At 40.8% G+C, this 27564-nt stretch overlaps 1 protein-coding gene and 1 pseudogene across 1 annotated transcript in view; both read right to left on the bottom strand.

The window, feature by feature from the left end:
* NUP210L (nucleoporin 210 like) overlaps nt 1-27564 on the bottom strand; it is an 86798-nt gene that overhangs the window by 4356 nt on the left and 54878 nt on the right. Inside the window, exons 18-36 of the mRNA XM_019919378.3 lie at nt 26568-26656; nt 26254-26358; nt 25857-25958; nt 24733-24861; nt 24068-24195; nt 22537-22669; nt 21145-21207; nt 20599-20778; nt 20122-20202; nt 19902-20033; nt 16790-16948; nt 15508-15599; nt 14163-14337; nt 13099-13274; nt 12187-12404; nt 10424-10563; nt 5022-5148; nt 2300-2449; nt 351-601 (exon numbers count right to left, since the gene is read on the bottom strand). Of these exons, the coding sequence (XP_019774937.1) occupies nt 351-601; nt 2300-2449; nt 5022-5148; nt 10424-10563; nt 12187-12404; nt 13099-13274; nt 14163-14337; nt 15508-15599; nt 16790-16948; nt 19902-20033; nt 20122-20202; nt 20599-20778; nt 21145-21207; nt 22537-22669; nt 24068-24195; nt 24733-24861; nt 25857-25958; nt 26254-26358; nt 26568-26656 (2630 nt within the window). The remainder of the gene's footprint in view (nt 1-350; nt 602-2299; nt 2450-5021; nt 5149-10423; nt 10564-12186; nt 12405-13098; nt 13275-14162; nt 14338-15507; nt 15600-16789; nt 16949-19901; nt 20034-20121; nt 20203-20598; nt 20779-21144; nt 21208-22536; nt 22670-24067; nt 24196-24732; nt 24862-25856; nt 25959-26253; nt 26359-26567; nt 26657-27564) is intronic.
* On the bottom strand, nt 17151-19509 carry LOC109547298 (cytochrome b-c1 complex subunit 10 pseudogene; annotated as a pseudogene).

Here is a 27564-nt window from a genome sequence, read left to right as displayed (position 1 = left end):
GGATAAGGGAAGATGATCTGTGAGAATAATATAGCCTTCAAAAAAAGTTTTAAGCTAGCATTCTAAAATTGTTTCAAGCCAGCATTGGTGTTTTATATATATATATATATATATATATATACAAAAAAGTATTTGTGTTATCTTCCAGACTGACAAGGCTCTTGACCTAGAGTTTGGACTCTGGGGGCCCCCCTGGCATTGTGAAGGGGACAGATTTTCTTCATTTTGTTTAAGAATTTCCTGTGGTGAATTTTATCAAGTCATTCAGTAACTGTTCCTTTACCCTGGACTGAGAATGAAAAATCTCTTTTTCAAAACCCTGACCTGTTTTGCTTCAGTCCTTAACATACCTCTAGTTTCTCAAGAACTCTGTCCACTCCCAGTACTCTTAGCTCCCCGATGTCTTTTTTGTGGCTAAGAACCAATTCTGATTGATTGATGTAAAAGGCTGGGATAAAAGGAATGAGGATTCTTTGCATTCCATTCTTGCTATGCTCACTGACAAGCGAGGCCCAACCATAGATTGAGGTGTCAGCCGTGCTGAGGGCCTGGAGTAGCTCCTCTGACTGGGGTCGAACCTTGATTAGGCAGACATAAACCCCTGAAGAAAAGAGGAAAAACTGAGCAGGAAGGTTCAGAGGCTCTATTTAGCCAACTGGATTAGGATAGGAAGGAAAAATATTTACATGCAAATTCAGAATGTGAACTCAAGTTTTGAGTATTCACTATTAGCATACTGTTGGCCACTATGGAGGAGTTTACCAAAGATGAAACAGTCCCAGGGAACCCACAGTTGAACTTAAGGATACCATTATTGGTAAATTGACATGTCAGGGAGTATTAAACAATACAGTGTAAATGGAAATTAAGGTGATATAGGATGAAGTAGTCAGAGTTGGATCAGTAAAGGGTTTTGTGGAAGAAAGGCAAGCTTTGAACATGGTTTAATCACTTCTCTATCAAACCACCTCTTGATGGCCTTATTTCTGTCAATAGTATTGTTTTTCTAGTTACCCATGCTCAACCTCAGTTGTCTTTTGACATCTATTCCTTCATTCCTATATCCAGATCTTGCTAACTCGTCCTTTGAAATGTCTCACATCTGGCCCCTCCGTTAGTATTTCTCTGTTAGTCTGGTCTAGACACTCATCAATTCATGCTTGGATTATTGCAATGTAAATTGCATTTACTAGTCTCCTTGCCTCTCATTCTTTCTTATCCATTCTGGGTACTGCCACTGTGTACTTTTTTTTTTTGTTTTGCAGTACGCGGGCCTCTCACTGTTGTGGCCTCTCCCGTTGCAGAGCACAGGCTCCGGACGCGCAGGCTCAGCGGCCATGGCTCACGGGCTTAGTTGCTCTGCGGCATGTGGGATCTTCCCGGACCGGGGCACAAACCCGTGTCCCCTGCATCGGCAGGCAGACTCTCAACCACTGTGCCACCAGGGAAGCCCTTAGCCCTGCCATTGTATACTTTAAACTTATTTTTGAAAACTTTTCCAGGGCTGTATGTTGCCTGGAATGTCCTGTTCTCTTCACATCTACCTCAGTCCTAGTCATCCTTCTAAAGGTTATTTCCTCTGTAAAACCTCACACTGACTGCCAGGTTTGATGTAGATACTCCTTTCTTTCTGGCGTCCTAGCATCCCATGTATATCTTTATTCTATAACTAATCGCCCTGTGCAATTCTAGTAAGAGTTAAAAGCCTTGTCTTACTCCGCTGTACCTCCAGGGCCTGTCCTGGTACCAGGCATTCTGTTTGGTGCTCAACGGTTTGCTGAATGAACCTTCCATCAGTGGTTTCTCATTACTCATACCATTCAAACTGCCTGACCTTGGAGTAGAAGCTCTTCCATGATACAGCATTACCTATTTACATTTGACGTGAATTGTCTCATTTTAGATCAGTCGACTGATTTATTTAAAGTCCTCCCAGTGTCATGCCTGTTTCTGCTTTCCACTTGTTAATGCTGTTCTGCTTGGAATATCCTTCAGTTCAGCAACATTCAAACACTGTGCTACTAGTTGGGGATAAAAGATGAATGAGACATAATCCAAGCCCTCACAAAGATAACAGGCTAACAAAGGAGAAAGTAGTAAGTTACAATAGAAAAGCATAGTATATTATAGACATGTGTTAAAAGTTTGTTGAATGGATAGAATAAAAATGCTGACTGAGAAAGATTCCACAGTTATATAGCAGATGAAACTGGAAAGTAGAAATGCAATCCAATAAGAAAGTGACATTTGCACAAATGTGAAAACAAGGGGGAAACCAGATTCAACTGGTGGAACCCACCTTTCTCCATGCTGAAATCGGAATGGACATGAAAGACTTTACTTGCTGGAATGTCTAGTAAAGTATTACTGAACTGTACATGGCACAGCATGAGGGTCTCTGGAAGAAGTGTTGTTGTAATGGCCAAGGCCTGACTTGGGGTGCAGGATCCTAATGAGCAGAAGAGAGATAAATAGCTCTCACTAAGGGGAATTTGTAAAAGGGGAGGCTATTATATAGAGGCAGTTTGGTACTAAAAAAACAAACAAAACAAAGGGTCAGTTCTCCTTGACTTGCTACAGCTGTCTACTTGCCAGCTCTGTTGCGTCCTACCACAATCAAGGTGAAAGAGGATTGTAAGACCCTTGCTTCTGCTAGTTTGTGACTATAATGGGGCTTCTATTATCAATATCATAGCTGCTGTCCTCTTTCAAAGGTTTTTGGAATTCATCAGTGGGAATAAGATTACACGGAAATTGGACAGTTGTTGGAAATAAAGTGCTACACTTGGGAGGTAGCTTTTAAGTCTAGGAAGGTTTGTTTTCCAAAACATACTGTTTTGCAGCATGATTCAAGTCAAAGATCTCTAGAAGTTCATTACAAGTGGTGCCTTAAACAGGAGCCACATAGCCAGCAAGAAACACTGGCACCAAGGTTGGGTCAGCTGCAATGGATGCATTTTAAATTAAATAGGAACTATGTCTTGTTAACAGGATTTTCCCCTGCACAGTTTCTTAACGGTCTTAGTTTGCTACAGCTCTTTCTCAGTTGCCAGCAGTCTAGGGACCATTCTCATCTTTTGGAGACTATCAGCAATATCAAAAGAACTGTTACATGAGGTTTCATAATAGTTGTGGTTTTAGAAAGATTCTGCTGGGGTGGGGGTGGGGGGGAATTACAGTCTCCTTGTAAAATTTAATAAGGTAGACAAAAATGAGTGAATATGTTACGAAGAAACATTTAATACTTTGTAAAAGAACCTGGAGAATTTTAAAGATCAAGTGTTCTTATTTATATATACATAGTTAGATTGTATTTTTAAGATTAAATACCTACTGTGAAAAGAAAATATATTAAGTGCTTAAAATTGAAGGATAAAAAGGACAATTAGAGTTTAAATTATCTTGTTTTATAAACAGTTATATTCTGTTATATTCTGGACTTCTCTGGTTGGTTTGTGTTTTCTCGCCCCCTACCCTCTCCCCACCCCTTACCTTCCCCCTGCCCCCAAATCTGGAATTTGTTCTTTAAAAAAAGAGGAATGAAAGGATGTACATGGACTTTGGAGTGGAGCATATCCACCACTCCTGCCACTAACTGGTTGTTACCTTGTACAAATTACTTGCTCTTAGACTTAGTGTTCTCATCTTTTTTTTTTCTCGACCAGGGATTGAACCCAGGCCCTTGATGGTGAGAACGTAGAATCCTAACCACTGGACTGCCAGGCAATTCCCAGTATTCTCATCTTTAAAATGATGATAATTACTACATGATGAGATTGTTAAAAGAGATAAAAGATATAAAAATTCCTAACATAGCATTTGGAATCTATTAGAAGCTTCTTGTATTTTAGTTATCTTTCCTCCCCCTTTTTTTTTGACAGTAAATCATGGTCCAATACAGAATGAAAAAAGAAAAGCACAAGGCAAATTTGCTGAGTGAATAACATTTCAGATATCATCTAGTCCAACAATTCTCAAGTCTTGGGAAGCTTTAAAAGAATTGTATCTTGGACTTCCCTGGTGGTGCAGTGGTTAAGAATCCACCTGCCAATGCAGGGGACACGGGTTCGAGCCCTGGTCCGGGAAGATCCCACATGCTGCGGAGCAACTAAGCCTTTGCGCCACAACTACTGAAGCCTGTGTGCTCCAGGGCCCGCATGCTGCAGCTACTGAAGCCCGTGCGCCTAGAGCCTGTGCTCTGCAACAAGAGAAGCCACTGCAACGAGAAGCCCGTGCACTGCAATGAAGAGTAGACCCCGCTCACCACCACTAGAGAAAGCCCATGCGCAGCAACAAAGACCCAATGCAACCAAAAAAAAAAAAAAAATTGTATCCTAGGCTCTATCCCAAATTTATTAAATCTGGATGGAGCCTAAGAATCTATTTTTTAAAAATTTCTTTGGATAACCTTAAAAATCAGCCATGTTTGGAAATCCTTGGTCTAGGCTACCTCCTGATCTCAGGGTTATAACTAAAAAGACAACAGTGACTAGGTTGAGCCTATTTCAAAACCTTAATCCAGTCATAATTTCTGAGGTCTCATAGCGCTCAATGATTTTTTTTTTTTTTTTAATCATTTGGCTGCGTCGGGTCTTGGTTGTGGCATGTGGGATCTTTCCTTGCAGCTCGCGGGCTCTTCCTTACAGCACACGGGCTTCTCCCTAGTTATGGCGTGCGGGTTTTTCTCTAGCTGTGGCGCGCGGGCCTCAGAGCATGCGGGCTCCAGAGCGCGTGGGCTCTGTAGTTTGCAGCATGCAGGCTCTCTTGTTGAGGCGCAAGGGCTCAGTAGTTGTGGCTCACGGGCTTAGTTGTTCCCCAGCCAGGGATCAAACCCGCGTCCCCTGCATTGGAAGGCAGATTCTTTACCACTGGACCACCGTGGAAGTCCCTCAGTGACTTCTTTGTAAAAGTAGAATCAATTTTGAAATGAAAGAAAACTTGTATTGCTAATTCAAAGGGGCAAATGAGGGAGAATGGGAAAGGTGGGAATAATCACCCAGAACTATAAAGAGATTGCTGACCTTTAAGATTGACACCATTTCCGCCAGTGGTGATGAAGAGCTTGAACACAGTTGAATTGAGGGTATTGGTGAGATAAGTCTTAAGGTCATAAGTGAGTGTTAATCTTGATGATGCATGGATCACCACCTGTCAGCAAACCAAAGGAAAATTGGTACCTAAGTTATTAGAGAATCTGGTTCCCTTCTTCTCCATCCCTCATAACTTATTTAGCTGAAAGCAGTTTCACACAAGAGCAAATTGCCCTTCTAGTGATCACATATTTGAGAACCACAAAATTTGTTTACTTTTGAGAAGAAAATAACATTTTTTTCTAAAAGGAGGTCTTTGTGCATTATTCCTTCTGACATATATTCCCTTTGTATGATTCCCTATTAGATGTCTTTGAAGACAGTTGCAATTTCCTTTAGAAAGTTTTCTTTTTCTCTCTTTAGTTGCATGTAATCTCAACTTTTCTGAAACCTCAAAGTATTGTTTCTCTCAAAATACTTGTAATGTTCTGCCTTATATTGTAGGTATTTTTATACTTGTTAAAATCCCTCCCATTAGATTCTACGTTTCAACTTAGAACCCTAACATATCTTTGTACATCCTGTATTGTGCCTTGAATATAAGGCAAGTGCTTAATGATTAGATTGAGAGAAGATGGTGATAATGGTGGCCCTTCCCCCCAAATACCTTCAACTTATTGGTTTATTTATTTATTTTTGGATTCTAACTCCTTTGGGTATCCTTGCCCTCTTTGTTTTTTTTGGCTGTGGCACACAGCATGCAGGATCTTACTTCTTAGTTCCCCAACCAGGGATCAAACCCATGCCCCCTGCAGTGGAAGCGCAGAGTCCTAACCACTGCACCACCAGGGGATTCCTCCCAAATTCTTTCAATTTAAATGCAGTGTACTGTCCAGTCTCCTCAGTACTACCATAGTTTTTTATTTTTTCATATATTCAAGGACCTTAAAACTGTAATAGGGAAGAACCTTTTGTATTCTACTACAAGTTAATCACTAAAGGGATGTTGCCTACAAGCTTAAATTATACATAAAGGCCCATCTCTGGGAACCCTGCTTCCCAGGAAATGAACATTAAGCTAAAATACCTTTGTTTAGCTCACAGGAAACATCTTGACCAGGTCCACCTGTGAGCGACTGCAGGGATGAAAAAATGAACACGTCCCCCCGCTGGAGGCTGATGGGAACCAGGAAGTGTTTGACTTTGCCCCCCCCCCCCCCCCTTTGAGTATGGATATGGAACCTGAATTCTAACTCAGGCAACATGGTTCTTTGGGGCAGGAGCCCACCACCTTCTCAATTTGCTAGCTTTCCAAATAAAGTCGTTATTCCTTGCCCCCCGCAACAACTTGCCTCTCAATTACTGGCTTGTTGTGCAGCGAGCAGTACGAGCTTAGACTCGGTAACTAAATCAAGTTAGTTATGTTAAGAGCTCAGTGAGGAAAGGAGTTTTGTCTTTTTCTCTTTGTATTTCCAGAGCCTAGCATAATCACTGACATGTAACAGGCCTCAGTGATTGTCTACCAGTTAGTGAATAATTAAATGAGCATTTTTACGAAGTACACCAACTGAAATATGACCTTTTGACTTATCTGTAGCCTCTGACATCATAGCGCATTCTCTCCCTTGCCTTTGTGACACCTTTCTCCTTGCTTTTCTAGCGCCTAGAACCTTCTCAGCCCCTTTTTCTAGTTGTCTTCTCATGCTGCCTTTCTCCTCAACCCTCTTATCTGCTCATGATACAAGTTCTCTTTGAATGTTATCCAATTTTTCCCTCTCTACCCTTAAAACTTACTCTGAAGCCACCCTGATTTATTCATTGGTCTTCAAACACAACATATACTTTTTATTTGCCTTTGTACATATATGCCTTCTCCGTTTCTTTTCCGCCAAATTCCTAATCCCAGGATTCAGTTTAAATGTCATTTGTGGAAAATTTAGCCTTAATGTCTAGGCAGAATTAGTGACTTTCTTCTGTATTTATTCTAAGAGCATTTCTGACGTGATCATTTATGTTATCATGCCATCTATATGTAATTATTTATGTTACGACTAGAGCTCTATAAAAGAAGGTACCAGATACCATGTGGGCACTTATTGGGCAATTTACTCATTTATAAAATTGGGATAATACTTTGCAGGGTTGAGAAGATTAAAAATGGTAGTTGTACTGTATATAAAATGAAAAATGAGGGGCTTCCCTGGTGGCGCAGTGGTTGAGAGTCTGCCTGCCGATGCAGGGGACGCGGGTTCGTGCCCTGGTCCGGGAGGATCCCACATGCCGTGGAGCGGCTGGGCCCGTGAGCCATGGCCGCTGAGGCTGCGCGTCCGGAGCTTGTGCACCGCAACGGGAGGGGCCACAGCAGTGAGAGGCCCGCGTACCGCAAAAAAAAAAAAAAAAAAAAGAAAAATGAAAAACAATAGATGCAGAGTGCCAAGCCCATAGTAGATGCTCAAAAAATAATAGCTATTAAGAGGAATGAAAAGAGGAACAAACAAATTCTTTGGGCACAGAGGAAGGAGATGTTACATATATTTAAGGGGGAAATAGGAAAGGCTTTATAAAGCTTACCTATTCACTTGTTCACCCATCTCACCTACTCAAGGGTATCACTTAAGCAATTCTCCCTACTCCTACATCAAATTTTCCTTTTCTACTGAATCATTTCCTAAGCCATTATTTCTCCCATTTTAAAAAACAATCAACAAAACAAACTCGACTCCAGTTCCTTGAAGAGGACTGTCTCCAAGTCCTCGTTTTCAATTCTCCAATCAAACTTCCAGTCCCTTTATTCCACTGAAGCTACTCCTCAAAGTCACCAGCCTCCATATTGCAAAAAACCATCAGTCATTTCTCAGTTTTCATATTTGACCCATCAATAGCTTTCATGTGGTTGATCTCCCCCTCCCTCCTTGAAATACCTTCTTCACTTGGCTTCCCCGACACCAGGATTCCCGGGTTTTCCTCCCATTGCCCATTCTTTCTTTTTTTTTAATAAATTTTTTCTTTTCTTTAATTTTTCTTTATCTTTTTTTGGCTGCATTGGGTCTTCATTGCTGCATGCAGGCTTTCTCTAGCTACGGAGAGCGGGGGCTACTCTTTGTTGCAGTGCGCAGGCTTCTCATCGCGATGGCTTCTCTTGTTGCGGAGCACAGGCTCTAGGAGCACAGGCTTCAGTAGTTGTGGTGTACGGGCTTTGTTGCTCTGCAGCATGTGGGATCTTCCCAAACCAGGTATCAAACCCATGTCCCCTACATTGGCAGGCGGATTCTTAACCACAGCGCCACCAGGGAAGTCCCATCCCCTGGTCATTCTATAAATCTTATAAATTCCTATAAATTTCTTTTGTTCCTGTTCTTCTTTCAGAGCTCTCAATATTGGAGTGTCCCCAGAACTTAGTCCTTGGACCTCTTCTCTATTTACACTCATTCTCTTGATGATCTTATGGCTTTTTTTTTTTTTGGCTGTGTTGGGTCTTTCTTGCTGTACGTGGGCTTTCTCTAGTTGTGGCAAGTGGGGGCTACTCTTCGTTGCGGTGCATGGGCTTCTCATTGCAGGGGCTTCTCTTGTAGAGCACAGGCTCTAGGCACACGGGCTTCAGTAGTTGCAGCATGTGGGCTCAGTAGTTGTGGCACTCAGGCCCTAGAGCTTGTGGTCTTCCGTAGTTGTGGCGTGTGGGCTCAGTAGTTGCAGCACACAGGCTTCCATTGCAGTGGCTTCTCTTGTTGCAGAACACGGGCTCTAGGCGCACAGGCTTCAGTAGTTGTGGCACGCAGGCTCAGTAGTTGTGGCTTGCAGGCTCTAGAGCGCAGGCTCAGTAGTTGTGGTGCATGGGCTTAGTTGCTTCTCAGCATGTGGGATCTTCCCGGACCAGGGCTCGAACCCGTGTCGCCTGCATTGGCAGGTGGATTCTTAACCACTGCACCACCAGGGGAGTCCGATCTTATGGCTTTAAATATCTATGCCAATGACTCTCAGACTTTTCTACCTAGCTACCTCAAAACATCCATTTGACATCTAATAGACATCCAACTTTACATGTCCAAAACTGATCTTGTCTCCAAAACTGTTCCACCTACAGTCTTACGCATTTCAGTTGATGGTAATTCTGTCCTTTTAGTTGTTCAATCAAAAATCTTAAGTCATTCTTGATTCTTTCACACTCTACATATAGTAATCTATTGGGAAATTGTATCAACTATACCTATAAAATATATTTAGAATCTGATCAACTTTTTACCACCTCCTCTATTATCACCCTGATCCATCATCATACTCAGCTGCATTACTGCAATTATAGCCTCCCAACTTGTCTCTCAGCTCCTACTCTTTTTTGTTTCTTGGCTGCGTTGGGTCTTTGTTGCTGCGTGTGGGCTTTCTTTAGTTGTGGCGAGCTGGGGCTACTCTTCATTGCGGTGCACAGGCTTCTCATTTTGGTGGCTTCTCTTGTTGCGGAGCACAGGCTCTAGGCGCACAGGCTTCAGTAGTTGTGGCTCGCGGGCTCTGGAGCGCAGGCTCAGTAGTTGTGGCACACGGGCTTAGTTGCTCTGCAGCATGTGGGATCTTCCCAGGCCAGAGATCGAACCCATTTCTCCTGCATTGGCAGGCGGATTCTTAACCACTGAGCCACCAGGGTAGCCCTCAGCTCCTGCTCTTGCTCCTACAGTTTAGTACCAACCAGTAGCCATGGTGAGATATATATATATATATATATATATATATGTTTAAATTAATTAATTTTTGGCTGTGTTGGGTCTTTATTGCTGCGCGTGGGCTTTCTCTTCCTCTTCATTATGGTGCGCAGGCTTCTCATTGCGGTGGCTTCTCTTTGTTGTGGAGCACGGGCTCTAGGCATGCAGGCTTCAGTAGTTGCAGCATGCGGGCTCAGTAGTTGTGGCTGGCGGGCTCTAGAGCGCAGGATCAGTAGTTGTGGTGCATGGGCTTAGTTGCTCCATGGCATGTGGGATCTTCCCAGACCAGGGCTCGAACCCGTGTCCCCTGCATTGGCAGGAGGATTCTTAACCACTGTGCCACCAGGGACGCCCTCATGGTGATATTTTAAATTATAAATCAGACTAGTCATTCTTTTGGTTAAGAACCTTAATCACGATTTACCTTTATGTTCCAGTAAAGTTTGTTGGCTGGCTTTATATCTGATATCTGAGTGTATTTCTTTTCATAGGATGTGCTCTCTATATGCATATTCCCATATATTGAAATAGTTACTCTAGACTCTTCAACTCTTTTTTTTTTGGCCACGTCACATGGCTTGCAGGATCTTAGTTCACTGACCAGGGATTGAACCCAGGCCACGGCTGTGAAAGCCTGGAATCCTAACCACTAAGCCACCAGGGAACTGCCATGAACCCTTCAACTCATAACATTAGGTTTACCTCTCGATATGTTTTCACTAGTCCTGGAATGTCATGAAAAATTGTTGCTATTCCTGGACTCCTGGCCACTCCTACCCCAGTGACAATGTCTGTTTGTAGAATATTGTCATTAGCGGAAATCATCCACATCCCGGGTTCACCTAGGAAAAAACAAGAGAAAGCACTTGGCTGCAACCTTTGATATGATATAAATTGGTCACTCTAACCTTACTCAGAATCCAAGTCAGTAGACCATTCAAGCATACATATCCCTTCCCAGGGATATGTTGTTTTTTTTCTTAAAAAAAAAATTTTTTTTTGACCACGTCACGTGGCACGTGGGATCTTAATTCCCCGACCAGGGATCGAGCCCAGGCCCCCTGCATTGGAAGCTCAGGGTCTTAACCACTGGACCGCCAGGGAAGTCCCTAACGTTGTTTTCTTAATGTCGGGTTCCCCTTCGTATGTCATGCCAGCAAAATAAAACAGGAACTGCTGACCTTCACAATCACAAAAGAAGCTACTTAGTTGGAGAATGTAACTGTTCTCCTTAGGAAAAAGAAAAATGCTTTTTACACATAGGAATAACACTCTGATTAAACTTTGTATAGACCCTGCTAAGGATGAATCTGCTTTGACCTACTGATTGATATCAGCAGGAAGACTGCAAGCAAGTGTCAACTGGCAGAAGAGAGGATTCGTTTACTTAGGTTTAAGTCCCAAGGTGGCAGAGGAATGTCAAATATTAGATTAGATTACTGATCCTGGCATGTGGCCCTTCTGCTTCCTCATCCAAAGTGGTATGGATTTGAGATGCCCAAAAAATTCCAGAATGGAAGACAGAGGGACAGTCCTGACAGAACCTAGGAAAAGGGAGTAAAAAAAGCCTCTGCTTCACTGACAAAAGATTAACAATCATGGTATTGTAAGCACAGTTAGCTCACTGGCCATGGATTACATGTTAGTAAGTAGTGGTTACTTACAAGTCAACTTTTACAGGACTGGAGGATTTGACCTAGGCTGAATAGAGTTTGCTTTGTATCAAGTCCAAAATATACAGTTAATGTCCGGTATTACATCACTTTACCCAGACATATGTATCCATAGTTCCCCAAAGAGGACGCAAAGCCCAAGCCACATACCACCCCAGCCAGCCTTACTTGGATGGATTATTTGGTTGCATATACCCAGTCAGTATATACCATTTTGGGATATGCTACCTGGAAGCCTAAAGATATAACACACATTTCCTAACCCAAGACTGATTTTCTGTAACTCAGTAGTACTTCTTAGAACAGAAATGCTTTGCTGATCAAGAGTATAGTGTAGCCTGGTACAAGGCCAAACCTTCTTACAGTGATGGTATATGTAGAAGTTAGGCCTTCAGATGTGCCTCACAAAACAGTGTACACACAATTGGTTCTTAGAACTAAAGCCTTATTGCCCTTTCCTTTTATTTCATCCTTTCCTGATATTCAACTTAGCAGTTACCCTCCTTCAGAAGCCGGGAATGGAGGAGAAGGCACAGTACTCTACACTGCCTATATATTCAGTAGACACTTGGTAAACATTACTGGCTGACCTCTAATTGGCTGGCTATGGAGAGAAATGGGCACTAAACTGAGAATTATAAGTTAACATGAAAAATAAAACACACAAAAGTATTTTCTTTCTCAGAGAGCCCCTTAGATTTTAGATAATTTGGAAAAAAAAAAATCATCTAAGGGATGAGTTGCTTTCTAATCCTGTCAGTTGTGAGGTTGAGACAGGGAAGGTATCCAAACCATTCTGGTTGAGGAGGTGAGTACTGAAGCAGATGACATCTCCGACAAAGGTAAGCTTGGTGTCTGGCTCGATGGCGTGCTCTACAGAAACAGGAATATAATCTGCCATGCCGGGATGTCTCTGGTCCCAGAGCCTCACAAGTGTCACCCCTCTGTTCACAGCCTGAGCCATGTAAGTATAGTTCCTATTCCCTGGTCCAATAAGCAGCAGGTCATCTCTGAAAGCAGACATGAAAGGTAGAAATCTCTGAAAAGAGTCAATAGTTAGGAAACAGTTCTGGAGGCAGACCCTATCACAACATTTTATATTCAATAGCTCAAAAGTTCAGATGGAGTTCTACAATGGAGAGTAAGCAACTAGGGCCAGGGATCAGATCTACTACATTTATATATATAGTGCCCAGCTAGGCTTTTTTAAATCATTATTAATTAATTAATTAATTAATATGGCTGTGCCCGGTCTTAGTTGCAGCACGTGGGATATTTGCTGTGGCATGTGGGATCTAGTTCCCTGACCAGGGATCGAACCTGTGCCCCCTTTATTGGGAGCACAGTGTCTTAACTGGGCCACCAGGGAAGTCCCTAGGCTTTTTTTTTTTAATTAAAAAAAATTGTTTTTTCAGTATGGCTTCTTTTTTTTTTTTTTTTTTTTTTTAATATGGCTTTTTGATAATACTCCAATTGGCTCCCTACAGGAGCTTTGTATGAACTAGGACTTGTCAAATTCAAAACATACTGAAGTTTTTCTTCATTGAACAACTAATTCTGTTTTTTTCCCATCTTAATGAAAGAAAGAAAGATCAGATTCCAACTGCAGGATATGAGAGGAATTTACTGGAGCTTTTAGATAATACCAGGTTAATCAATAAGATGTCTACCACAATGTCAACACCATTCCTTTGCCTTCCATACCTGTTCAAAGCCAGATAAAGCTGGGTATTGTGTGTGTGGAATTTCTCTCCAACGCTATTGTAAAACTGAACAGTGAAGGTGAGAGACATGCCCAAGGGAAAGGCTGATAGGGTCCTTCCTTGAGCTGTGTATAGCTTGGGGTGGCTGCTCATTCGCAGGTATGTCACTGGTGCTACCTGTGGGAGACAAAACCTACTAGTACAGAGAAGGATGCATTGGAGAGGCGCTGAGACCATATTCTGAGACTTATAATCAATGATAAAAATGGTGTTCCTCTTTTGTAGGAAATAGTTAGCTCTTGATTTCAGATGACAGAGTGAAAAAGAAATATGACAGTACAGGAAATGGCTTTTTAATTACTAAAACAGTGGAAATGTGAAAAGAAGCTGGAGCTTTTTGAGGAAAGGACTGCATTTCTTCTTATTTTGTGCCAAGTGTCAATATTTATTGTTAAATAATTGATCATTTATCAAGAATACTGTAAATTTTGTTTTCACACTGCAAGAGATAAACTGTGATACAGTAAGGGAAGTCCAGGTTTGAATCCTAGCTTTATTATTTCATATCTTCATCTAATCATTCTAGGTTTCATATTTATCATCAGTTTAATAGGGCTAATAATGCCTATCTCATAGGGTTTTTGTGGTAGTTAAAAAAGATAATATACGTAAAAGGAGCAACACAGAAGCTGGAATATACTAGATTTTTAACACAAAAAACATTTTTTTGTTTGTTTTAGACTAACTTACCTCTAAGGTCTCTTCTAATTTAAAAAAAAAATTCTAAAAACAAAGCCTAATTTTGATAGCAATGGTTCTACGCTTCTCCCACACCAACCCTTTTGCCAAATCTGCTCAGAAGACATTCATACCAATTTGAGGCTAATCTCTTTTATAACAAGGACTGTAAAGTCCACTTTAATTTGATGGTTCATGTCAAGATTGTCCTCTTATCTTACAGTTCATTTCTGACTTCCAGAGAAGTTTCTAGTTCTTAAAAAAGGAAATCTGCCTCTTAAGGCCATGGTATTCCTTTTATTTTTTTGAGTAAGTCCCTGAACTCACCTGAACCCCAGTTACAGTTGTTTGGTTGACTCCAAAAGGTTCTATAGAAGTGACTTCCAACACAGCAGTACCTGCAATGGAACCAGCTTTCAGGAGCCCTTCACCGTCCTCCTCAATGACAGATGAATTAGGGAAACACTTGAGAACACGGGAACTCACAAAGGCGGCCCCTACCCTAGGGAATAAACGGAGCAAATGGCATCTCTTGGGGGCTCTGTTTGACAAGAAAGAAAGGAGTAGAGATTGCCAGGATTACTGCTAGCTGTACTCTGAGAAAACTGCTTGCCATTCTCCATGTTGTGTAGTTATTTTTTCCTCAGGTAGAAGTCAGCCTTTGGATTATGCTTATCTCTTTAAAAATTAAATACTATTACATATTTATCATTAAAAAATTATTTGGTTAAAAGAATTGAAAACAGGTACAGTCAGCTTTTCATATCCATCGGTTTTGCATCTGCAGATTCAACCAAGCACGGGCTGAAAATTTCAAAAAGTTCCAAAAAGCAAAATTTGAACTTGCCTTGGACTGGCAGTTATTTACATAACGTTTACATTGTATTAGGTATTATAAGTAATTTAGAAATAGTTTAAAGTATACAGGAGGATGTGCATATATGCAAATATTACACCATTTTTATAGACTGGATTTTTGCATCTGCAGATTTTGGTGGGAGTGCGAGTCCTGGAACCAATCCCTGGTGGATACCAAGGGCCAACTGTATTCAAACAAATACTTGTACGTGAATGTTCATAGCAGCACTATCCACAATAGCTAAAAGGGGAAAACAAACCAAAGTCCACAATAGCTAAAAGGGGAAAACAAACCAAAGTCCACCAACAGATGACTGGGTAAACAATGTGTTACATTCATACAATGGAATATCATTCAGTCATGAAAAGGAATGAAGTACCAATACATGCTACAATGTGGATGAACCTCGAAAACATGTTAACTGCAAGAAGCCGACAGAAAAGGTCACGTATTGTATGATTTCCATTTACATGAAATACACAATATTTAAATTCACAGAGACAGCTGATTAGTTGATTGCTAGGGACTGAGAGAAGGGGAGAATGGTGAGAGACTGCTTAATGGGTATGGGCCTCCTTTGGTGGTAATGAAAATGTTTTGGAACTAGAGGTGATGGTTGTATAATACTGTGTATGTACTAAACGCCAGTGAATTGTACAATTTAATTTTATGTTATATGAATTTCACTTCAACTAAAAAAAATTATTTGTGGGTTAGAAAAATCACCTTAGAAGGCAATGGTTTTTTCCATGTGCAGTGTTTCTCTGAGGGTAAAGTTGGATCCTGGCCTGTCTTCTTCTCCATTCTCCTTACCTGTTGGTATGGAGTTTGAGCTGAGAATTCATGGGCATCAGAATTTGTTCAGGTTGGCACTCTGGGTAGAAAAGTTGGAGTTTTTCAAACACCTAGAATGAGAAAATGATGTTTTCCTCATTTCCGGAAAAGACAAATGATGACCTTTACTCACAAATGGACAACTACAAATCAAGTCTGCCCAATTTCAATTTAGCCCAATGTCCCACAGTTCTGCTTTCCAAAATGAGCCAGGCATTTAAAACGTATTTAGGTAGTGTAGAATATATAACCTAATATTAGCCTTGCTTCTGACTACAAGGGACTGGGCATAGTTTACACTTACCACATCCCCTACATTACTTAGATATTAGGTATGAAATAATTTTGAAATTTCTAATTTTTTTAAATAAATTTATTTATCTTATTTATATTTGGCTGTGTTGGGTCTTTGTTGCTGTGTGCAGGCTTTCTCTACTTGTGGCTCGTGGGCTCTAGCGCGCAGGCTCAGCAGTTGTGGCGCACAGGCTCAGCTGCTCCGCGGCATGTGGGATCCTCCCGGACCAGGGCTCGAACCTGTGCCCCCTGCATTGGCAGGCGGATTCTTAACCACTGCACCACAAGGGAAGTCCCATTGAAATTTCTAATTTTAGTTCTAATAACCTGAAAAGAGATTTGAGAATGAAGAACCTGTAGTATTTAATTAGCAAGGGCACTATTCTGGTCTTCCGCCTTCTGGTAAAGTGCTTTTTCCTCTACCCCTCACTGAATCAGGGAACCAAAGCCAAAATAAAGGAAAGAAAAAAAAATTAGTCCCAAATTCAGAGGTAGAGAAACTTATTTGCCCCACACAAAAAACAGTTTTTCTTTGAGTTCTAAAAACAATAGGGCCATGTAGCTTTCAGCTTGAGAACATCTGTAGAAACTATTTGTACTCTCATACCTTACCAGAAGTTAGGATAGGATTTCATTCTACCTGTGAGTATAGCTAAGTGGACTGTATCATAATATCTGTGTTAGGCAGAAAAAATCAGAAATTAATTCCTCTTTAGTTATTATGTGTTCATATACTGTATTCTCTGCGTTGGGAGTTGAGGGGAGTGCATGTGCTGTAGTTTCTAATGTCAGTGCTCATAGAAGCAATTAGCAGGAATAACAAAGATCTAGAAACCATAAGCCTATTCCAGAGATCCCTTTAGCAATTTCTCTATCTCTATACAGACTAAGCTCTTCATGGATGGTAAGAGAATATAACTTTCTTCTCCTTGATATACAGAAACAAGATATAGCTTTGGGACCTTACCAGGATCTGAACTTCATCAGACAGTTCCAACAAATTCCCCTCAAACTGCCCAGAGGAACTGTTCATACAGCGGACAGTGACTTTGATACTGGTCCGACCAGCTGCTTTTGTGTGGACAACCATGGCAAAGTTATTCTCTGCTGGGAGTTGTAGAAAAACCTAGACCGTAAAGGGAAGGATTAAGAAATATTCATGAATAAACACTGTGCCCTTCCCTCTTTGTTGAAAATAGCTATCTAGAAAAATTAGAGTTCCAGGCTTATCTTCCCTTCCCTTCCCTTCCCTTCCCTTCCCTTCCCTTCCCTTCCCTTCCCTCCCCTCCCCTCCCCTCCCCTCCCCTTCCTTCCTCCTTTCCTTCCCTCCCTCCTTCCTCCCTCCCTTCTTTCTTTCTCTCTCTTCCTTCCTTCCTTCCTTCCTTTCTCTGCACCTTGAGGCTTGTGGGATCTTAGTTCGCCAACCAGGGATTGAACCCGAGCCCCTGCAGTGAAAGTGCCAAGTCCTAACCACTGGATCACCAGAGAATTCCCCCAGGGTTTATTTTCATATTCCCAGAAACATAGTCACCCCTAAAGTAAACTTCTGTGTTCAGTGCTCAACTAATTCTGGAAAGACTCCTATGCAAGAATTCTTATCTTGCAAGAAGTCAATTCATTGATAGGAGAAGAATGGAAATGAAGGAAGGGGTATCCTCAGTAGGTTGAAACAGTAGAACTTGAGATGAGAGAAGTGAGGTTATCTACTCCTGGAGTTCAGAGTGGTAGCAAGGAAGGAAGAGGACAAGAAAGGGAAGCTGTTGTTTTAGGATTGTGTTAAACTAGCTGACCATTTCCTCACTTGCTTCACTCACCATTCTAGTCTAGATTGGATAAGGATTAGGCCTTGACAGATTTCTGGTAAGAGGGAAGGGAGGGCCAACACCAAGGCAAATGTTATTTATTTGTTTGTTTATTTATCAGGTCTTAGTTGTGGCAGGCGGGCTCCTTAGTTGCGGCTCACCAGTTCCTTAGTTATGGCATGCGAACTCTTAGTTGCAGCATGCATGTGGGATCTAGTTACTGGACCAGGGATCAAACCCAGGCCCCCTGCATTGGGAGCGCGGAGTCTTAAGCACTGTGCCACCAGGGAAGTCCCCTAAGGCAAATATTGAAGTAGGCACTTGCCTACCTTTTTGGCACTCATTTTACGTTCTATCTCCTCTGCATTTTTGCTGTCTGGAGCGCTCAAGACCTTCCTTCACTCTCTTGACTCATACAGAGTTCCAAGTTCCAAATTCACCTTTCCCTCCTCCCCTACATAAAAATTCCCATCTCCTTTGTGCAGATTTCAATCAATTGTCTGGAAGCAAGTCTTATGCTAAAGAATGAGTGGTTTATAATTGTTTAATCCAAGTGAATTTCTAAATGATGACACCACAGTGCATGAAGTCTACCTTGTAGGGCATTAGAGACCTTTCTATTGAGGTCCAAGGCAGGGGAAGAAAATCTTTGTATGGCTCTCAATCATTTCTTCCGTTAGAGTGATTATTTAGATAAGAAAATTAGAGGAAGGGAGAAGTAGAATAGATGCTAAGACCTAGGCCATCCCCTCCTTTCACACAATTCCTATTTGCTATTCAAGAAAAAAAGCCAAATCCTTCTGCAGAACTCTACCAAACTAAGTACAGTTCTATCTCTCCTCAGTTCCAAGTATAACCAGGCTCTGTGCAGTCCATGACAGATAGAAGACTCAACCACTAGAGTTTCCCTAGAAGACTCAACCACTAGAGTTTCCCTAGATTACAGATCTAGGATATTTTAAGAAAATTGGAAATTTTAAATTTTTTCCAGACTTTTCTTTTTAGCTGGCTCCAGAAATGACCTAATTCTAGCTTCTGTAACCACTCTGATCTCTCTCAAGGTCTAATTCTTTGTTTTTGTGGGCACTGAGTTGTGACCAACTGGGTACCTTGGCTCCAGGTTCCTTCTTCCTAAGGTAAAGCTCAGACCTAAGTGGCTGCCACTGATCCTGGACCATCTTGGGTGGGTTCCATTAAACTGATGATCAGGTAACAACGTTGTGAAGTAGGTAAAGTTTGTAGCATCCACCTTTTTTTTTTTTCTTTTTCAGGTTTCAGAGTAAGGTTTAGTGCTATATGTATTAAAACATCAAAGCTATTTTAAAAAACATAAAGACTCATGTTGCAGTGTGGATTTCCTCAATAGCCATCCTGAGGGCTTTGGCCATTCCAGATGCAGCAGGTGAATTGGGAGGAGCTGGTACCACCAAAGGGAACCGTGGAGGAGTTTAATTAATTGTCCTTCTTAAATTTGCCATTGATATAAGGTCCAGAATCAGCTGCCAGTTGGTGGCCCACAACAGCCCCATGACACCCATGGCACCCTTCATGCTCAAGGTAGGATTCCAGTTCTTCCCCAGCTCCTAGTAGTGTGGGCCCAGGAGTGTGCTCAGCAACCATCTTTCTTTTTTTTTTTTTTTTTTTTTTGCGGTATGCGGGCCTCTCACTGCTGTGGCCTTTCCCGTTGCGGAGCACAGGTTCTGGACGCGCAGGCTCAGCGGCCATGGCTCACGGGCCCAGCCACTCCGCGGCATGTGGGATCTTCCAGACCAGGGCACGAACCCGTGTCCCCTGTGTCGGCAGGCGGACTCTCAACCACTGCGCCACCAGGGAAGCCCACAACCACCTTTCTTAATGTCAACTGCCCATCATGCACTACAAACATGATTATTAATATAATTGTGTCTGAACATGTTGAAAGATTATATATTTAAACTTTATGTATAAATACTTTATATTCATAATGTGTTATTCATGTAACACAGTATCTGCTCACAAATACAACATTATACAACAACAAATACATCAAAGGAAGCATTGCTTTGTTGAGAGCTCTTTACAGCAAAGTATGTTAAACATCATATAGTATTATCTGAATACTCAAATTTGGTTTCTTCATATGATTTTCAGGTTTCCAGCATTCACAGAACAATTGGAAAAAGAGTAAGTAATAATATTGTGTAGTCTAGAAGTGAGTTAGTCTAAAACTTATGATGAAATAAAGTAAATTTAGTATCAAGATCCCTAAGGTAATATAATAAACAGATAAGTTTATACCTCTGAATGCCTGGGCACTAGATCCAATACGTCCCTTTTGCTCATGGACCAATGGAATGTGAGCCCAGGGTTGGCATTGCTGAAGGAGAAAGGGGTCTGTGTACTGGTCACTCCCATGACATAAACTGGCATCTGAAAATGAAGAGTGGTTTTGTGCTATACATCCTGTCCAGCTGGCATTATCAAAGTAATGAACCTGGAACAGAGCCATCCTACTGACCTCAGTAGCTGTGATGAGTCGAGTTGCAGCTGCAAGGATCCTAACAGCCCTTAGCTGCACAACTTCAATCTGCACTTCATCCTGCTCAACAGGGTGGAGAGCAAGCTTAGGCTAAGAGGGAGTGTCTGTGGGGTGGACGCTTATGATAACTAGTTTGTTTGTTGTTGTTTGGGGCATTCAACAACAACAACAAACATGCCATAGATATAGGTTTTTTGTTTGTTTTTGTTTGTTTTGTATTTGTTCTTGAAACAATTCCTTAAGTATAGGGACTATGTCTTATAACAATGCCAAGTACTCTGTGGGTTTTTCACTGAAGATTATATATTTCCCATGCCTGGTTAAGAGAATACCAAATGAGGGGACTGAAAAGACTTCCCTGGGCTGTTGACACCCTCCCCATCACTATTTCTTCCTCTACCTCCCAGTGATTCCCAGATGGAGGAGTAGAAGCAGAGCAGAACAAAGAACCAATACCTGGGAAAACACAATGACTTTTCCAGTATCTTCATTTACTGTCTGGATGGTGCCATGGACCACAGCTCTGCCAACTACCTTCCCTGTAACTTGGCCCCTCCTATTAACAACAGCCACGGTCTGATTACTGATGGAGAAGTGAATGATAGATTGAGGCTGAGGGCCACCTTCAGACATTACCTGGAATGTAAACACACCAGTGAATGCCTGGACCTTGGGGAGAAGTCACATCTCCTTTCCCAACCTTTTGTCCAAGTAACTCGACTTTTTCATCTTCCCCCACTTTCCAACCAGCATATGCCACATCACCTCAAATGCACATGAGATGGAAGTGCTATAAATGATCCATGGGATTCCAAGAAGTAGTTCATACCATGTTTCTCATAGAACAAAGAAAATACTAATTTTCTTCTTTATCAAATCCTGTTGTACTTGGCTGAGAGTAGACAAGGGAAGGTCAACAGGAAGAGGTGTATGTGTATGTGTGTGTTGGGGTGGAGCAGAGGTGGGATGGGGAGAAAGCCTCATTTCTGGCTTTTGGATCACCTGCATCATATTAGTTGGAATCAGTGTCATTTTCTCTGGAACAAGTCTGAATGGAGGAAACACCTTGAAGGAGAAAACCAAAAGGACAACAGTGATTAACTACAGTCAGGTTCATAGTAAATGATCACGTAGCTTATTCTAAGGAAAAAAATCCTAATTATGTACAATGAAGTTATATACAAAAATGTATTTTATTTATAAATGCAAATTTTATTTATAATAGCAAAAAATTATAAATTACTTAAGTGAGAATGATTAAATAAGTTATTACGTATCCACTCACTGTAATAAAAGTGGTCATTAAGATTATATTTACACAATGAGATATCATCTCACACCAGCCAGAATGGCCATCATCAAAAAATCTAGAAACAATAAATGCTAGAGAGGGTGTGGAGAAGAGGGAACACTCTTGCACTGCTGGTGGGAATGTGAATTGGTACAGCCACTATGCAGAACAGTATGGAGGTTCCTTAAAAAACTACAAATAGAACTACCATATGACCCAGCAATCGCACTACTGGGCATATACCCTGAGAAAACCGTAATTCAAAAAGAGTCATGTACCAAAATGTTCATTGCAGCTCTATTTACAATAGCCTGGAGATGGAAACAACCTAAGTGTCCATCATCGGATGAATGGATAAAGAAGATGTGGCACATATATACAATGGAATATTACTCAGCCATAAAAAGAAACGAAATTGAGCTATTTGTAATGAGGTGGATCGACCTAGAGTCTGTCATACAGAGTGAAGTAAGTCAGAAAGAGAAAGACAAATACCGTATGCTAGCACATATATATGGAATTTAAGGAAAAAAAATGTCATGAAGAACCTAGGGGTAAGACAGGAATAAAGACACAGACCTACTTGAGAGTGGACTTGAGGATATGGGGAGCGGGAAGGGTAAGCTGTGACAAAGCGAGAGAGAGGCATGGACATATATACACTACCAAACGTTAAGGTAGATAGCTAGTGGGAAGCAGCTGCATAGCACAGGGAGATCAGCTAGGTGCTTTGTGACCGCCTGGAGGGGTGGGATAGGGAGTGTGGGTGGGAGGGAGACGCAAGAGGGAAGATATGGGAACATATGTATATGTATAACTGATTCACTTTGTTATGAAGCAGAAACTAACACACCATTGTAAAGCAATTATACTCCAATAAAGATGTAAAAAAATAAATAAAAAAGGATTATATTTACAATTACCTTTCTTTTCTACTTTTTTTCGTTTTTTGGACATGCCTCACAGCTTGCGGGATCTTAGTTCCCGGACCAGGGATGGAACCTGCGCCCTCAGCAGTGAAAGCGCAGAGTCCTAACCACTGGAAATTTATAAAATTTATAAAGAAGACGAAGTATGAATTTTGGATGAGATAATTTCCTTACTTCAATTTGCCGAGGAGCCGACGTGAATTTTCTCCCCATCTTGTCCCTGGCAATAGCTACAAGTGTGGTTTGCCCAATAGTGATAGCTCGAAGGATATAATTTTCAGAGTATTCGTCCTGTTTCTCCATTAGCCTGCAAAGACCCACAAATTTCTAGGTGAGAAAAATTTGGTTTTAAGAGTGGACAGTTATGCATCTTTCTAAGGTGCTTAACATTTTCTGCTTTCTTTTCTTTTTTTTTTTTTTTTGGCCATGTGGTGCAGCTTGTGGGATCTTAGTTCCCCGACCAGGGATTGAACCCGGGCCCACGGCCCTGAAAGCGAAGAGTCCTAATCACTGGACCACCAGGGAATTCCCAATCTTCTGCTCATATTAACTCAGCTTAGAAGGAACTACCAGAAAATAACTTCCAGAGTCAAGACAAAGTTCATAGCAATGGCAGAAGCCTCCTGAAGGGCAAAAATTTGTTCTTGGTCTCCAAAGGGATAAGAGCAATATAAACATAGACTGGCAAAACTGCAAATGCTAAATTGCCTCAGAATTCCTGTATCTTCCCTTTCGCAGAGGGCAATACCAGTGCCTCTACTTCTAGATTTTTTAAAGGTCCTCAAGTCTGAAGCACCCCCAAAGGATATCATCCAAGGAGAAGTTTCATATAATGGAAATATTAATGAGACACATGATTTTAGGCCCAAAATAAGACATCTGAGGATCTGGAAGGGGTATTTTGTAGAGAGCTGAATATGGGAAGAGAGTATGGGCTGAAAGGTACCGTTACAAAAAAAGGAAAGAAGAAAATCTGAAATAACCTAAGGGAGAGCTAACCAGGCTACCAGGAGGGATATTCTTGTGGTATTAAGCATAGGGAGAAAGAAGTATATTTTTTAAAGATTTATTTATCATTTATTTATTTTATTTTATTTATTTGTGGCTGCGTCAGGTCTTAGTTGCGGCAAACAGGATCTTCACGCTGGCTTCTCTCCAGTTGTGGCACACAGGCTCCAGAGCGCGTGGGCTCTGTAGTTTGCAGCACGCAGGCTCTCTAGCTGAAGCACACAAGCTCAGTAGTTGTGGCACATGGGCTTAGTTGCCCCGCGGCATGAGGGATCTTAGTTCCCTGACCAGGGATTTAATCCACGTCCCCTGCATTGTAAGGCGGATTGGTTTTTAAAATAAATTTATTTATTTATTTATTTTTGGCTGTGTTGGGTCTTCACTGCTGCGCGCGGGCTTTCTCTAGTTGCAGCGAGAGGGGGCAACTCTTCATTGCGGTGTGTGGGCTTCTCACTGAGGTGGCTTCTCTTGTTGTGGAGCACAGGCTCTAGGTGCGCGGGCTTCAGTAGTTGTGGCGCACGGGCTTAGTTGCTTCGCGGCATGTGGGATATTCCCCGACCAGAGATAAAACCCGTGTCCCCTGCATTGGCAGGCGGATTCTTAACCACTGCACCACCAGGGAAGTCCCTAAGGCGGATTCTTTACCACTGGACCACCAGGGAAGTCCCCAAGAAAGGAGTATTGAAATGGTACTCACGTCAGGGTGACAATGGCAGAAGCCAACTGCAGTTTGAGCTCCATGTTCCTGAAGTATTTATTTTGGAACGGGCGTTTGGAAGGGCCAAGAACCCTCACAGTTGCTAACACAGCTTTACCTATTTCAACCTAGTGGTTAAAAAACAAAAATTAAAAAAAATAATTTTTTAAAGGTAATTTTAGTAGAGATGTCTCATTCACCTAGGGCCGTTTAACTCTTAGAGGTGGCAAGCTCTTTTTTTCATGCTAAATGTTCCTGGTCAGCCTTTGATCTAGTAAGCCTAATCTATGTGTATTCTTTTAAGTTGTTCTTTTAAGTTGTTCTTTTTTTTTTAACTGTTTTTTTTTTTTTTTATTTTGGCCATGCCCTGTGGCACATGGGATCTTAGTACCCTGACCAGGGATCGAACCCACACCCACTGCATTGGAAGCATGGAGTCTTAAACACTGGACCACCAGGGAAGTCCCTAAGTTGTGCTTTAACACTCTATTTATCTTCATCATGTTTAGTGTTGGAATTGTGTTCTTTAAGGGCAGGTATTTCCATTAATATCATCAAAGGGCCTGGTATACACACATGGTAGCTGAGCACAGACTATATTAGGTGATGCTAACGAGTGAGAATGACGCCTGCTTCATTTAAGAGAGAAAGCAAACATCTCTCACCTTATCAATCAAATCAAGCTCCAGCTCTTGCATGTCTGACACCGTGAGGTGAGCCATTGCTGGACCCAAGAAAGCCAAACACAGGTCATAGACCTCCAAGCTGAGAAATCCTGGATGTACTGGAACTAACTAGAAGGAAGAAGATGGTAGCTGGGTAAAGAAGCAAACATGCTCCAAGCATAATCATAGCAATTATTTCCACCCAAAGTGGAAAATACAATATCTTACTTTCTTTGTGATGGGAACTCTGAGAGGTCACATTATATGTTTCAGGCATAGCACAATATGTACCCTTAAAGTGATGTTTCAGTTTGTGGCAAAATATGTACCTTAACAAATACTAACTGATAAAGAGCAGAGTTTAAATTGATTGATTTCAAGCAGAATCCAACATACATATCCAGCTTCTTAATTATGAACAGGGAAAGGATTCAGGAAGAAAATCATGTACATTTATATGCAATCACAAGGAGGGAGAGAAAATACTGGGTGGACTGATACTTTGTTTTTCCTTCTTGTACTACAGCTCCTGCACAGCAGCATGGTTTTTCACATGCTTTGCCCATAGGGCCTCAATCTCCTCTTTTAAAAAGCAACATTATGACTACAGTAAGTTACATTCCTTTGAGCTCTTTGAAGGAAATAAATACATATGTTAATATAATATATTTTTTTATTATTACAAGTCAACTAAAAGCAAATCTCTTGGCATATTGACTATGGAGTCAGCTTAATATTTTAAGTTGCCATGTCCTGGCTGAAAATACCATATACTCAAATTATAAAGTCAATAGTATATCTAACTATCCACACAGTTCTGTGCTTTTAAATTTATAAAAATTAACCTTCTTTTAATGGAAATCTTATAATTAGATGTCTCCTACACTGTTTCCATTCAATCAGAGCCAAAAATTGCCACATATTGTAGCTAGTTACAGAAAAAAACAAACAAAAAAACCCTCTTTTTTTCTTGAAGAATCTATGATGTAGGTTAAAAAAGGAAAAAGACACAAATGTTATTTTTTGTAACAAGTTTGAGACACCCAATAAAAATTTTCCAATCATTCTCCTAAGAATGAGCTTTGACCTGAGACCATCAGTCTGGGAATATCTCTAGAACTCACCTGGACAGAGCTTTCTGCTTCCAGGTAAGTGATGGTGGCAATGTCTTGCTCACTACTGTTGACTAAAAAATAACCAGATCCTTCCACAAGGCTAAATATTTCCTATGGAAAAATCAGACAAACAATATTCTGTTCCCTTTGGTTTATAAGAAATTCAAAGAAAATAACTTCTACTTACCTAAGAAAGAGTATGAAATTAAAAGATTACGGTCAGTGGACAAAAGACAAAATATGACTATTAAAGTATTACTGCTAAGGATAATTATTATATATGCATTATATATGTGAATCGCTGATTTTCAACACATAAGTGAGCTTTTTTATTGTTATACTATTAATTCTAATAACCTCTCCCCTCCAATATGATTCCATTTAGCTAGACCCGTATAGCTTCTACCTTCACATCAGGGTGGTTATAGATGGTAGCATTCTCAGGCGATACTGTTACATCATCTACCAGGAGCAGCTCTACAGCTGCAGATCTGGGCAAGTTGGAAAGTTCCTAGAAATGTAATAAGAACCACAAAGGTAAATACAAACTTTTAATTCCTCAGCTCAGTGAGTGAAGATTCCAGTACTCTTTCAAGTGCCAAAGATAACAGATTCATAGAGGTGCATAGTTCTCAGATTTACATCAGTTATATAAATGACTTCTAAGGAGCCTTAAATTTCAGTTAATTAATATTTTTTATATAATAGTCTCCATTTTACCTTTGGACTTTCCTTCTCTGAATAGCCCACAAAATTGACTCCAATGAGTACAGTCCCTTTTATCTGATGTACTTTAAGGATTCTTTGACCTGGAGACATGCAAAAAAGTACCCTGTGAGAAACAATAACATGTAGAATACAAAAGTGTCTCTAGAAAACCAAAAATCTGCCCTAATTTTTTCCAAATGGTGTTTTATTTCAGGGAGAAAAACAAAAACAAACCCAAAAAACAGTGAATAAGGAAATACACAAGAAACGGAAAACTGGGGTTCTATGCTGACTCTGCAATTATATTCCTATGTGACCTTGGGCAATCACTTTATTTCTCAGTTCCTTTATTAAATGAGGGGTTGGGACAGACAAAATCTAAAATTCTTTCCAGCTCTAATGGTTTGTGAGTCCAAAAATAAGCTGACAGGAGGGTATGGGAAAATTTTTGTTTGATTTAAAAATAAAAGTGAGAAATAAAGAGATTGTCCTTTGGGACTTTTCATGCTTCTAATCTGTTTTGTGTATGTAAATGTCATGTCAGTCCCTTACTCAAAAATTTTAAATGAAAAAAAAAATTTTTTTAAATCGCTAACTAGTCCTTATTAGAGCAATTCAAACTACTTAAACTAGTACTTGAAGCTGTCCATAATCTGACCCTGCTTTACTCATTCATTCTTTTTTCTTTCTTTTTAATTTAACTAACATGAATGTGCCACTGTACTTAGGACAACTCTTATTTTATCCTCAACACATGATGATCATGCATAAAACTGTAAAGCACTTTCTCATGATGTTACATTCTTTCACTCAACAAAGATTTATTAAGGGCCTAACTATATGCTAGGCACTATGACAAGTAATTAGGATACAGAGATGAAGAAGAAAACAACACAGTTCTTGCCTTCAAAGAAACCCACAGCTTAGGAGGGTGGCTGAGAGGTAAACCAACCACTGCAATACAGTGTGATAAGTACTATTATAGAAGTATGTACAGAGCACATAATAC

The sequence above is a fragment of the Tursiops truncatus genome, chromosome 1 (assembly GCF_011762595.2).
Source record: "Tursiops truncatus isolate mTurTru1 chromosome 1, mTurTru1.mat.Y, whole genome shotgun sequence".
Taxonomy (NCBI): domain Eukaryota; kingdom Metazoa; phylum Chordata; class Mammalia; order Artiodactyla; family Delphinidae; genus Tursiops; species Tursiops truncatus.
Note: the sequence above shows the minus strand (reverse complement) of the source record. Positions and strands in the feature narration are given on the sequence as shown.